General features: G+C 41.2%; 3 protein-coding genes across 3 annotated transcripts; 1 reads left to right on the top strand and 2 right to left on the bottom strand.

Annotated features, from left to right (window-relative positions):
• The first annotated feature begins 105 nt into the window (after positions 1-105).
• Positions 106-2,200, top strand: LOC125013603 (diablo IAP-binding mitochondrial protein-like). The gene is made up of 6 exons (XM_047594403.1): positions 106-409; positions 499-616; positions 719-844; positions 1,167-1,277; positions 1,390-1,486; positions 1,604-2,200. Exons 1-6 carry the CDS (start codon positions 282-284, stop codon positions 1,807-1,809), a joined length of 786 nt encoding a protein of 261 aa, XP_047450359.1. The 5' UTR covers positions 106-281; the 3' UTR covers positions 1,810-2,200.
• Positions 2,201-4,593: 2,393 nt separating this feature from the next.
• LOC125013822 (odorant receptor 131-2-like) lies at positions 4,594-5,496 on the bottom strand. Its single transcript, XM_047594724.1, has one exon. It carries the CDS (start codon positions 5,494-5,496, stop codon positions 4,594-4,596), a length of 903 nt encoding a protein of 300 aa, XP_047450680.1.
• Positions 5,497-9,732: 4,236 nt separating this feature from the next.
• LOC125013820 (odorant receptor 131-2-like) lies at positions 9,733-12,722 on the bottom strand. The gene is made up of 3 exons (XM_047594722.1): positions 11,784-12,722; positions 11,594-11,638; positions 9,733-9,901 (listed from the first exon to the last, which is right to left on the bottom strand). Exons 1-3 carry the CDS (start codon positions 12,656-12,658, stop codon positions 9,733-9,735), a joined length of 1,089 nt encoding a protein of 362 aa, XP_047450678.1. The 5' UTR covers positions 12,659-12,722.
• Between the last annotated feature and the right edge of the window lie 1,450 nt (positions 12,723-14,172).

The following is a 14,172-nucleotide window of genomic DNA, read 5'->3' as shown; positions in this document are numbered from 1 at the left end:
AAATACGTACATTTACAGGCAGAGTCAACAGATCAATACCTTTTACGTAACAAAGTGGTGCCGGGGCCTTACAAATACTCCCAGCACCCGATAGCTGGTACTCATTGAGCAGATTGAAAGCTCTCTAGCAGCAAACAAGACTATTGCTCAGATTTCAAAAAGAAAGGATTGAGTAGACAGCTGAGAAGTTTGCTTTTTAGAAAACCTGCAGTCAGAAGGTATTTTTTGCAGATTTTATTAAATAGATACTGTAAGTTCAGCAGAGGAATTAATCTGCAAAAATGCAAGTCGTACGTCAGTGTTCAGTGTGCGCCAGCCGCGCTGCTGGAGGACTTCTGAAAGACATTTCTCTGCTGCGGACCAACAAGAGCGTGCTCAGGAGAGGAGCAGCATGCACTCGCTTCCTGAGGTAGGTCATGATCCGCTTCACCACAACCTGAAATATCATTATTCATTCTGTGGAAAACCTGCTCATGTCCTGTCCTAATTTTTCTGCAGTGGTTCTGAGAGCAGCAGGCCTGGAGTGCAGAAGTTGGGGGAGAGGACGAACGCTGCACACATGAGCATGGCATCTTTGAGTGTTGCCCATAGGCTCTGTGTTGTCCCCTTTTCACAGGTGGGTGATTCATTTGCTCAGTGCATGCTAATTCTCCTGGATATTTTGCACGTTGGGAAATTTAAGGAAAGAATTAAAACATGTTCTTCTCATTGTTTACAGCAAGTGGAAAATCTTTCTCATGGCTCCCTGATCAAAAGAGCCGCCACCGTGGTCACAGACAGTTCAAGTACCTTCCTCTCCCAGACCACCTTGGCTCTCATAGATGCTCTTACTGACTACTCAAAGGTATGTTTTCATCCCATGCAAAACATTTTTTATCACTCACAGGACTAGGGTTACAAATTTGGGTTAATACATTACTAGAAAGAAACAAATATCACAACACGTTCCACGGCAGTGCGAGAGGCAGATACACAATTCAGAGTCCACCGATAAGAGATAAGATGATTTCACATGCACAAATATTGGAGAAAACCAAAACAAAATGTGTTCTAATGTTTATCAAGAACAGTTCATCAGGTCAGATTAAACCCATCGTAAAGTTCTTGTTTTAAAGATTGTGTCCCTGTGCTGTCCCTGACTATCTGTCCTCTTTGTTTGCTAACAGGCTGTGCACTCACGCATTGCTTTCCAAAGACAATATCTCCTCACGCTGGGGAAAGTGAGCCCCTCTGAAGAGGAGTCACTGCAGCAGGCTATCAAGAGCTGGCGTGCAGAGGTCAGTCTTTGGGTGGGAAAAAAAACCTGCTGAAAACCAAACTCAGCATTTACTCTTTCTTTTACTATTTTCAAAAATGTGCATTTATTAAACAATCTCGTTGTCCCAACAGGCCAGCGAGAGACTGGATGAATGCAAACGTTGCGAATCGACCTGGATCAACGCTGTCAACCTGTGTAAAATGGCAGCCGAGGCAGCTTGCGCTTCAGGTGTGTAAAATACGCGGCAAAGTTTGCAGATCAGATGCTGCTTGCAGGGACTTAGGAGAGCTTTCTTTCTTCACATCTGAACTTGACATAAATTCGTTTGCATCTGTGTTTTTCCAGGAGCCGAGCAGGCGTCCATCTCAGTGACAGCAAACCTCCAAGTGGCCCAGTCGCAGGTGGAAGAGGCGCGCAAACTGTCGGCAGGCGCAGACAAGAAGCTGGCCGAGACTAAAGTAGAAGAGATCCAGAGAATGGCGGAGTATACGTCCTTTCTGGAGGACAGCGAAGAGCATGAGGTGCACGAGGCTTATCTACGAGAGGACTAAGACAAAGAGAGACACTGGAAAACTCAAAACAAAAAAAAAATGCTTGTCAGTGTGATACTGATTTTACAATGACATGGATTCCCCTTTGAAAACGTTCTACAGTGTTTGATTTCCTAGAATGGCTTCTTTTATGAGATGATCACGTTTGTATTTAAACCAAACAGTAAAGAATCGAATAAGAATTTAGATTTACTTTTGACTAAATCATTATTTAAAACTATTTATTTGATTGGTGAATGTCAGAAAAATCATAGATATCCTGTGCATTGCTATATATTGTTCTTATCCACCTCGCTGGATCACAAGTATGTCGTACGTTTTTTTATATATATATATATGTAAAATTATTTCCGTGCAAATAATAAAATAAATCTATTTGTATTTGCCTAAACACATGCATTGCAGTCCAAATTTCTTACATAAATGACACAGTTTAGTTTAGGTTGTGTCCTGTTGCTCATGTTTGATCTTGGGTTGTATTCACACCCGGCTCGTTTAGTTCGCTTGAAATCGACCTTTTCTCTAGTGCAGAGCTTTTGGGTAGGTGTGAATACACATCAGCGGACTCTGGTGCGGACCAAACAAGTGAACTCAGATCACCTCTGCAGCTGGGACTCAGTTTACTTGTTTGGTCTGCACCAGAGTCCGTAAACAAGCCCTCCAGATTGCATTCACAGGACAAACGAAGCATTTGTCCTGTGAATGCAATTGAAACCTTTTCCGAACCAAATGCAATATCTGAGCGCCTTTTTGGATTAAACGGTCTTCCGTTTGTATCAATTCACCATAAACACAAGGGGGATCTTTTCAGGACAACAGTAGTCTACCTTTTAATGTAATTAATATCTTACGAAAAAAACTGACCTCGCCTTTGAAACCACCTTTTTTTTTTTTCTCTTCTGGACCAAAGCCAGTGAACTATCGGACTTTCCTGGTGTGAACATGCCCTTAGAGAAGGCGAGACTAGCATTCAGATACACGAACACAAAGCAGTTCAGAAATTGGCTGCAGCCTTCAACCAAAAGTCTCAAATAAAAATTTGACGTGTATTCAAAACGTCCCAAGACCCTTGTCCTTCGTATCCATGAAAGAGGGAATACAGTTGGACTACATTCAGAAAGTCAATGAAGACTAGAAAGGATATTTTTGAAAAAAAATTTAAGTTAACTTTATGTACAAGAAATGTGTTAAAACTTTTTCTTAGAGTTCAGTTCAAGAGGACCCAAGTCCAGACAGGGACAGGCCACACATAAACAGACTACCAACAAGGACAAGGACTCCTGCTGACATGAGGGTGCAATGTGTTATCAGGAACTCAATATATGGACAATGATGGAGGTTGAGTTATGGTTCTGAATATTAGTTCAAACAAACATCATAACTTGGCACTTACAAAAAACTGACATTGTTATTAGTTCTTGCTATCAATGATTTGAAATAGGTAATGTCCGTCATCAACTTTAACCATTCAGTACTCGAAGCATCGATAAATCCTGCCAGTGCAATCTCCTAGCAAAAACAGCCAGGGAGATTCTGGCAGTGGTTTGTGCAGTTTGATTCCATGAAGTAGAAACATATGAACAATCCCACAGTAAATGAAGGGAAGTACCTACATCCCTTTGACACCTCCAGCAACAATTATAAATATTAATTTATATCTTTCATACCCAACTATTAAGTATGTCTGACTATGTCTATCTTTGTCTTCGTTACGTTTCGTTTCGTTGTAGGCCACAACAAAAAGGGAGATGCCAACAGTCGGGTCAGTGCTAACAAAACTGTTTTATTAAAGCAAGTGTCAAGGATATGGAGTGTGAGTGTCAGTATCAGTGGTGTGTGTAAATGTGTGGCTGCGATGGGTCGTGGATGTGGTGCAAGTTATCTGTGAAAAACAAAACACAAACGACAACAAAAAGGAAAAAGTGGCTGCTCTGGTGGGGGCCAACGGAGAAGGAGGCCGGTGTCAGGGTAGGTGGGCCTAAATAGCCTGCGCACTGAGCAGGTGCACCTGATCACCAAGTACCTGAAAGAAAGACACACACACAACCAGCACACAGCAAACAGACCCCAAAGGCCCCTCCAAGGCTGTAATAGTGTTACTTAGATGTGAGCTTGCTTAATGTGCCAAGAAGTGGTGTTTAATAAGATTTAATGATCTGTGTTGCATCTACACCACGACCCTGACATGTATCTACCTCCTCGCTCTACCTCCTACAAGCCATATATTCAGGCGTCTTGTCTCCTGTCCATGTTGCAGTGATCTGCTCAGCTCCCATTTTCTAACCACAAGCTCAAAGCATTTATTTTTTAATGAAAGGGATGATGACATAACTTTGGGTTACATTATGTAATCCATGGTTCTTTCATAACAGAGGTGTTTCACTATATTCCCGTAGTAAACAACACGGCGCAAAGTCATAAATAGAACCCAAAACAATTATAATATTTCCTTCACTGCATCACAAATTATGGTCTGAAATATACAAAGTGCCCTATTTATGATTAAAATAGATGCAACACATTTCATTTGTATTTCTTCCTTCACAATCAACTCAATGAACACATATTAGAGTATAAAATGAGAGGCCTTTTGCACTTGGAGATTCAGTCAGTTGGAGATGACTTAAAGTCAACGCGCTTAATTTTAAGAAGAAATTGGAGAAAATTGTTATTTCCTAAGCACATGTATGTATGCACATTACTGTACTTTCTTACTGTCTTCTCTAATGTGACTGTGTCCACCTGAATTTCTCCTCCTGAGAGTCATCAACAGCTCATTATTGATCAAACAGGGTTTCTTTTAAACAAGCTAATAAAAGCCATAAAAAAGGTTTCATCTCTGAGGCCATAAATTAGAGGACTCAGACATCTTGGAGCAATATAAAACACAATGTAGTTAAAGTATCTGACATTGTAAAATAGCGTGAAATCAATCTTAAGTACAGCAGATTCTATGAATGGACACCACAGCTGGATGAGACAGAGCAGCAGCTGGAAACCATGAAGAATCACAGTTTTGAGCCCTTTCTGTGTTGACTTTCTATTCTCTCCTGATGCAGCTTTGGCCACTTTCATTATTTTTATATAGGAGAAAATGATAGTGCTGCACATGATCAAGAAGTAAAACTGATCGATGGCTGACCGGACGTGTTCCTGCCATATGTTAAGCATAAACACTTCCGCGGAGCAAACTATTTGTTGTTTGTAGACGCTACGAGAAAGAGATGCAAAGAACAAGGAGACAATAATGCAGGGCACAAAGCTGATGCAGTGAATGATGAGAATACAGTTCATAGTGCTGCGTGTGGAGCACAGCTCTGCATGACGCAGTGGCATACAAATGGCCACATATCGTTCCAGAGTCATTGCTGTCAGAGTGACAGGTGTGACTGTAATATACAGAATCAGAGGAATGGTTATAATAATACATAACCATACTTGTATTGAATATTGAAAATAGATAAAGATCAGCAGGATGTCAGCCACGACTAACAACAGGCTATCCGACAGCAATGTAACAGCAAATAAGATGTAGCGTGTAGTTGTGTAGAAGCACTCCTTTTTAAAAAAGATCACAATGAGCAACAGGTTGATACAAAGAAAAAACACCAACAGGATCTGCACAATAATAACCCTGTCGTGTACCTGCCGCTGCGTAAAAACAACTACTGAGTTGTTACCTGCCATATTTCAGTTTCAGAAAACACACAAATTTGTGAGGTAAAATGCCAAAGTAAAATGAAAATAGAAAAAGTAGTAAAGTCCAGAGGAAGTGCTAAGATGCTGTTATACATACAGCAATTTCCAAGCGTTGCATGCTGTACCGAAGACAAGTGTCTTCTGCAGAGTTGTGTGCAGTCTTCTGGCAGTGGTCTATGTACAACAATTTTATATATAGGGCAACCAACAAAAACACCAAATGAAAGTTGACTCACAGTGGACATCATTGCCACTTCCCCTGTGTCTCAGCGGCTCTCCGTAGTGGATAGATTGAGTACTGTGCAGGCTCGAAAGCAATCTGGTATAGTTCTTGAACTCCGTCCAAAAGAACTACTAATTTGAACCAGTTTAAAACAATTCATTTAAACATTTTACACATATAATAATATTTTTTTTTTGGCAAATGTTTCAGCTCAGAATTCATGGTTCCATTTATCACAGCAAGTCTTCCAGGTCCTGGAGCAGCAAAACAATGGGACACACACCTTCCAAAAAGTTCAACTTTTGTCTCGTCAGTCCACAGTATTTTCCCAAAGGTCTTGGGGTTTTTTGTCTTGAACTCTACCATGAGGCCATTTTTGCCCAGTCTCTTTCTTATGAGTCATGAACACTGACCTTAACTGAGCCAAGTGAGGCCTCCAGTTCTTTGGATGTTGTTGTGGGGTCTTTTGTGACCTCTTGAATGAGCTGTCACTTCGTTGGGGTAATTTTGGTCGGTAAGCCATTCCTAGGAAGGTTCATCATGATGTCATGTTTTCACTATTTGTGGATAATGGCTCTCACTGTGGTTCACTGGAGTCTCAAAGTTTTTAGAAATGGCTTTATAACTTCTCCAGACTGATAGATCTCAATTATTTTCTTTCTCATTTGTTCCTGAATTTCTTTGGATCTTGGCATGGTGTCTTTGAGGATGTTTATGTCTTCGCTTTGTCAGGCAGGTCCTATTTAAGTGATTTCTTGATTGAGAACAGGTGTGACAGTAATCAGGCCTGGGTGTGGCTAGAGGAATTGAACTCAGGTGTGATAAACCACATTTAAGTTATGTTTTAACAGGAGGGGCACACATATTTTTACACAGTGCCATACAGGTTTGGATTTTCTTCCCTTACATTTTACAAGTGATGTAGAGACAGCCAGCCTCCTCAAGTTCAAAGCTGTGTTGATGATATCCTGGATGGGAACATCAGTGCTTGCTATATCCAGGTAGTAGGAGGGGTTCTAACGTTCCACTGGGTCGTATGTGGCAGGGTTTCTCATTCCTTTTTGCCTGCTGGACCCAATTTTCCCAGTACAAAGTGGCCCGGGGCCCATTCAAACATTAACACTTTCATTTTAATTGATCTGAGTCTTGATTCGTAATCAATATCTAAATCAAATCCTCTTATGGTTTAACAGTTAAAACCTTATGAAATAAATGATGGAATACACTGTTATTATCTCAAAGACATTCATTTACACTGTCTATGTAAACCTACACATACAACACTAAGGCTAGCAATTCTAACAAATTAAGAACAAACATAAAGGATCAGGGCTCAAGTAAAAAAAAAACAGAAGAGAATTTTTGATAAACATTTGTGGAAATAAATAGACACATTCAAAATAATAAAAGTTTCACATTATATAAATGAACTGTAAATACAGGGCTTCAGACTGCCCCTAAATGGTCTCATTTTGCCAATATGATTTAAGAAAGTATGAGTAACTTTTCCATCTACCCGAGCATGTGTGACTGGTAAAATTTGCAGATTTCTTAAAAATTATTAAATATTTTTTGATGCCGACAAAATTCTGTTCTGCACTTCAGCCCAGTAGTTGGCAGTAAGGCACCAAGTGAACCACCATTAAATCCAATAGGAGGAAACGGGCCAATATGTGTGAGGTCATGGGGTTATCATGCAAATCCACAGGTTTCACATCTTGTAAACAATGGCGAAGAGGACTATCGCTACTTACTTTCTCCCCAGCAAACCTAAGCCCCTTTCACATTGATGTCATGGCAGTCGGACCGGGATTTTGTCAGCTTCGATGTGTGTCTATTACATTCTGATTTTGTCACTCGACTGCCTGACAGACTGTATCATTGTAGAAGCTTCAGCTCATAAACAAGTTTTGGTCTACTCCCACAAAGACTTATCTCTGGAGGGCAGAGATTTTTGTCCGTTTTTTTCAATCAAAAAAATCAAATGTGTTGTTACACAGTTGTTATTGGAAGCGCATAGGTCCTACTTCATGTTTGGGAAATTGCACCAATTGGGGAATGCATGTGCGAGTGTTGTTTATATAGAGTATTTATCGCAAACTTTTCAATGACTATGGCAACTAGAAATCTGCGAGCCACATCTGAGGAGATTTGGTAGCAGATATCAGACATATATCAGGCCCTGTGCAGGACACAGTGATTTATTTTGATAATAGCATGAACAACAACACACTGAAAGCCTTAAAAAAAATACACCCATGCTGTCCATTGTTTACCTGCAATGCACGCGATGACGTATGAGAGAAGAAAAAATAGGCACGCAGCTTTCACAGTGGGAGGTCCAATGCGGGACCTCTGGCGATGTGAACGTGCACCAAAAGCGAGTCAACCCAAGTCGGGATTTTCGATGTGAAAGGGGTACCAGAGTGACAGATGAGACAGTTCCTGATAATGAATCCGACCCAAATTGTGAGTAAATGGCCGTGGCAAAAAAGGGCAGGAGTGGCTCCGCGGGTTCACCTGGCTGGGGTACTTCAGAGAGACGAATTCAATGAACTGCAAAGTCTGCTGTTGAACATGCAGAGAACACAAAATTTGCTGATAATACCGGCACTACACAACTAAAACACGACACACTGGTCAAACACAATGTCAGTCTGAAACTTAAAATGTGCCGGGACCTGTGTAATGTAAGAGCATCTTCACTTTCAGTTGCATTTAGAAGACAAGAGGCTGCTTTTATTAGGATGTTTCGTTTCAAGATGCCCCCTCAACTTTGACGGCTTCAGTGCTTCGTTCGGTAGCGTTAACCCACACAGAGCACTGGGCTCTTGGCTCCTCCTCGCTATTTCCATTAACAAAACCCAAAGGTTGTACTTGCATGTAAGTTTGGCCTTTGTCGGGGGATTGGCAACACTCTCATTTTCATGTTTTGTTTTTTTTTTTTTTAAAACTTCTCCATTACTGACCATTCGCAACAATCCAATCATACATACACAGAGGACCTTTCGCAAAAGCCCACTCTCCATAGTTACTGTTGCTAGCCTGTCAGCTGTGTATGAAGGGTATAGACCATCGTCATGACAGTTTGCCTGCCCTCCTTCCAGGTCCTTGTGTGTCTTCAAATTGGGTGAAGAAGCCAATCCCAGACCTGCGAATTTTGGTGCAGCTTGCGCAAGAATATGTAGTGAGTGTTGTGGGTCTAAGTGGAATATTCTTGGTGGAAACGCTCTCCTTTCTGCAGCACTGTGGAGGTTGTCATCATATTGTTCAGCTCCATCTCAGACAAGTTATCTCCAGGCCCCCTGTGGGTTACTGTGGCCTCCCAGGTCTTAGGGTCAATCTGGCAATTTCTGAGTTTTGTTTTGATGTTGTCCTTAAACCTTTTCTTTTGTCCGCCCGGGGTACACTGTCCTGTAAGGAACTGGGAGTAAAGGACTCGCAGTGTCTGAGTTGGAGCCATACACTAGAGTGGGCAGCGCTTCTGCTTTGTAAACCAGAGTCTTTGTTCTGGTTTGGAGGTCATGCTTTTCAAAGATCCTTTTTCTCAATCTTGAAAAAGCCCCATTGGAAGAGCTGAGGCAGTGGTGTACTTCCTCATCACTGGTTGCATGGAGGACAGAAGGCTCCCGATGTAGGAAGTAAGTAAAACTTACTTACATAGTTATGCTGAGAGGAGGCTGGTAGAGTCTTTTTAATGTTAAGGGCCAGACCAAGCTGCTTGTATGCTTTGGCAAAGGCGTCCAGTAGTAGCTAATCCATTCAGGAGGACGCTTGTACGTGGAATCTTTTAATGTGGGGAGACTGATGCATGGCCAGCCACCACATTTTCCTTGGCAATGAGCAGGCCAGAGTTCACTGGCATGGAAAACCAGGACAACTGGAGACTCGTCTTTGCTGCAGCCTTCATCTGCCTTCCTAGTTGTGGTGCTTCTCACTGCTGCCATCTTCCGCCAAGTTCACCGTTAAGGTCTTCCCTATTTGCCAATAGCTGGGGTTATTCACTCATAGCTGGGGCAGAGAGTGACGGGCAGCAGGGTCTGTCCACACACCGGTAGGACTGCATGCCACGTCTGTGGGGCAGCCTGCTGCTCCAAGATCCCGTACAGCTTGGCTTGGAAACACAAGATGCCAATTTCCATGTGGGACCACGATGAGGTGTATGGCAGTCTTGGCAGTGGAGAGGCTGTGTACCTGACTGAGGAAACTTAAGCACTACTGCCCTCTTCTCGCCCTCAGAAACAGAGGGCAAGCCTGTAGTTGATAGCAGGAAGTGGCAGGCAGAAGCAGCACGCAGCATGCGTTAACTACAAGCACCACTACTCCAACACTAACGCACTAGACACATCACACGCCCTGTGTGCACATACACACAACACAAACAAGTCCTTCCGTGGCTACACATGTTTCTGAAGCTGTATTACATGAAGAGATAACCTTTGCAGCATTTTCTTGATGGTACTGATGTAAAATGTCAACTGTGTGTATAGCTGCAAAGTCTTTACCACTGTTTTTATATCTCCTTTGACTCTGAGAGTTACGTTTCAGTTTTTTGCCAGTTGCAGGCGTGTGGGCACCGACAGGGCTCTGATGTAATCACTAGTGCCAGTTTGTATTGTACTATGACGTCTGTGTGGCAACAATGGTAAGGGTTAAAGCTCTGCCATATAAATACTTAGAGCAACCTGTTTGTCTGACTATGGGATTATTCTCAGAACTATGGTGCACCTGATTACGAATCACTACCTGAAAGAAAGACACGCCCACAACCAGCACACAGCAAACAGACCCCAAAGGCCCCTCCAAGGCTGTAATAGTGTTAATTAGATATTAGCTTGCTTAATTGTGCCAAGAAGTGGTGTTTTCACGCTTAAAACAGATTTAATGATCTGTGTTGCATCTACACCATTTATTCAGGCGTCTTCTCTCTCGTCCATATTGCATTGATTTCAGTAAAAGCGACCGCTTAATATTTATCAACTCCGACTCCAACGTGAGCTGCTCAGCTCCTATTTCCTAACCACAAGCATGATGCATTTAGTTTTTACTCAAAGGGATGATCAGATAACTTTGGGTGACATCATGTAATCCATGGTTTTTTGATAACAGACTGAAGTGTTTCGCTATATTCCCGTAGTAAACAACACGAAGCAAAGTCATAAATAGAACACAAAACAATTATATTTCCTTCTCTGCATCACAAATTATGGTCTGAAATATATAGAGTGTCCTGTAATAATTTAAAAAGATGCCACACGTTAATTTCATTTGTATTTCTTCCTTCACAGTCAACAATGAACACATATTACAGTATAAAATGAGAGGCCTTTTGCACTTGGAGATCCTGTCAGTTGGAGATGACTTGAAGTCAATTCACTTAATTTTAAATTAAAAAAAAAAATAGGTGGAGAAATTTTGTTTTATTACCATAGATACCACATGTTTATTGTATACAGATTGCATATGGTTGTAATTTGATGTACACAAATAAAACCAGGTATACAGGTTAATGTTGGTAACAAAACCACTTGTTATTATTGCCATTGTGCTACTATGTTTGTTACTACTTGTCTGACCAGACTATGTGATGTTATTAGTAACATAACTATAAATACAAGTTATTCTTACACATGCATACAGTCATTTCCGCTATGTTTTTATGATATCTGACTGAGGCAAAAAGTATATAGTACATAGGCGTAAGTTACATTTTTACATAAATCAGAAGACTCACACATCTTGGACACTAATGTAATTAAAGTAGTAGTATCACAAGTATGTCTTTTTACCTTAAATGCTACATATTAATTGTAAACAGATTGCATATGGTTGTGATTTAAAGATGCATGCACAGATACATACAGATCCTTGCATGAATATCCCAGGTGTATACACAGATTATTCTTCTTTTTATCATTCTTGTTATTTCCTAATCACATGTTTGTATGAACATTACTGTACTAATGTGACTGTGTCCACCTGAATTTCTCCTCCTGAGAGTCATCAACAGTTCATTACTGATCAAACACGGTTTCTTTTAAACAAGCTAATAAAAGCTAGAAAAAAGGTTTCATCTCTGAGGCCATAAATTAGAGGACTCATACATCTTGGAGCAATATAAAACACAATGTAGTTAAAGTATCTGACATTTAAAAATAATGTGAAATCAATCTTAAGTACAGCAGATTCTATGAATGGACACCACAGCTGGATGAGACAGAGCAGCAGCTGGAAACCATGAAGAACCACTGTTTTAAGCCCTTTCTGTGTTGATTTTCTATTCTCTCCTGATGCAGCTTTGGCAACTTTCATTATTTTAATATAGGAGAAAATGATGGTGCTGCACATGATCAAGAAGTAAAACTGTCTGATAGCTGACCGGACGTGTTCCTGCCCTATGTGAAGAATAAACACCTCCACGGAGCATACTATTTGTTGTTTGTAGAAGCTGCGAGAAGCAGATGCAAAGAACAAGGAGAGAGAAATAATGCAGGGCACAAAGCTGATGCAGTGAATGATGAGAATACAGTTCATAGTGCTGCGTGTGGAGCACAGCTCTGCATGACGCAGCGGCATACAAATAGCCACATATCGTTCCAGAGTCATTGCTGTCAGAGTGACAGGTGTGACTGTACTGTATAGAATCAGAGGAATTGTTATAATAATACATAACCATACTTGTATTGAATATTGAAAATAGACAAAGATCAGCAGGATGTCAGCCACGAGTAACAACAGGCTATCCGACAGCAATGTAACAGCAAATAAGATGTAGCGTGCAGTTGTGTAGAAGCACTCCTTTTTAAAAAAGATCACAATGAGCAACAGGTTGGTGCAAAGAAAAAACAACACCAGGATCTGCACAATAATAACCCTGTCGTGTACCTGCCGCTGCGCGAAAACAACCACTGAGTTGTTACCTGCCATATTTCAGTTTCAGAAAACATACAAATTTGTGAGGTAAAATGCCAAAGTAAAATGAAAATAGAAAAAGTAGTAAAGTCCAGAGGAAGTGCTAAGATGCTGTTATACATACAGCAATTTCCAAGCGTTGCATGCTGTACCGAAGACAAATGTCTTCTGCAGAGTTGCGTGTAGTCTTCTGACAGTGGGCTATGTATAACAATTTTATATATAGGGCAACCAACAAAAACACCAAATGAAAGTTGACTCACAGTGGACATCATTGCCACTTCCCCTGTGCCTCAGTGGCTCTCCGTAGTGGATAGATTGAGTACTGTGGAGACTCTAAAGCAATCTGGTATAGTTCTTGAACTCTGTACAAAAGAACTACTAATTTGAACCAGTTTAAAACAATTCATTTAAACATTTTACACATATAATAATAATTAGATGGCATATGCAGTGGTGTGAAAAAGTGTTGGCTCCTTTCCTGATTTCAAATTTTTTTTAACATGTTTTTTTTCCCCGCAAATGTTTCAGCTCATCAACTTTAATTATTAAACAAAGTTAACCCAAGTAAACACAAAATGCAGTTTTTAAATTAAGTTTTTCAGTATTAAGGGAACACTGAAACTAAAACTGGTTGGGTCACCTTTAACAGTAACTGCAATTGAGTGTTTGTGATAACTTATAATGAGTCTTTTTCAGCACTATTGAGGAATTTTGGTTCACTCATCTTTCTTCCAATTAACCACGACCCCAGACCTGCGTGGGCAATAATGGGTAGTGAGGGTTGTGGGTCTAAGTGGAATATTCTTGGTGGAAACGCTCTCCTTTCTGCAGCACTGTGGAGGTTGTCATCATATTGTTCAGCTCCATCTCAGACAAGTTGTCTCCAGGCCACCCTGTGGGTTATTGTGGCCTCCCAGGACTTAGGGACTATGTGGCACTTTTTGAGTTTTGTTTTGATGTTGTCCTTAAACCTTTTCTTTTGTCAGCCCGGGGTACACTGTCCTGTAAGGAACTGGGAGTATAGGACTTGCAGTGTCTGAGTTGGAGCCATACACTAGAGTGGGCAGCGCTTCTGCTTTATAAACCAGAGACTTTGTTCTGGTTTGGAGGTCATGCTTTTCAAAGATCCTTTTTCTCAATCTTGAGAAAGCCCCATTGGAAGAGCTGAGGCAGTTGTGTACTTCCTCATCACTGATTGCATGGGAGACAGAAGGCTTCCGATGTAGGTGAAGTGGTCCACATTTTCAAGTCTGGTAGCGCCAATGGAGGTATCTGTAAGTAAAACAGGGGTAGTTGTGCTGAGAGGAGGCTGGTAGAGGATCTGAGTCTTTTTAATGTTAAGGGCCAGACCAAGCTTCTTGTATGCTATCGCAAAGGCGTCCAGTAGCAGCTAATCCACTCACACTTTTAATGTGGGCAGACTGATGCAGGGCCAGCCACCACATGGTCCTTGGCTACGAGCAGGCCAGAGTCCAGTGGCATGGAAAACCAGGACAACTGGGGACCCTTCTTTGCCGCAGCCTTCG

Source organism: Mugil cephalus, chromosome 9 (genome assembly GCF_022458985.1).
Source record: "Mugil cephalus isolate CIBA_MC_2020 chromosome 9, CIBA_Mcephalus_1.1, whole genome shotgun sequence".
NCBI lineage: Eukaryota > Metazoa > Chordata > Actinopteri > Mugiliformes > Mugilidae > Mugil > Mugil cephalus.
Note: the sequence above shows the minus strand (reverse complement) of the source record. Positions and strands in the feature narration are given on the sequence as shown.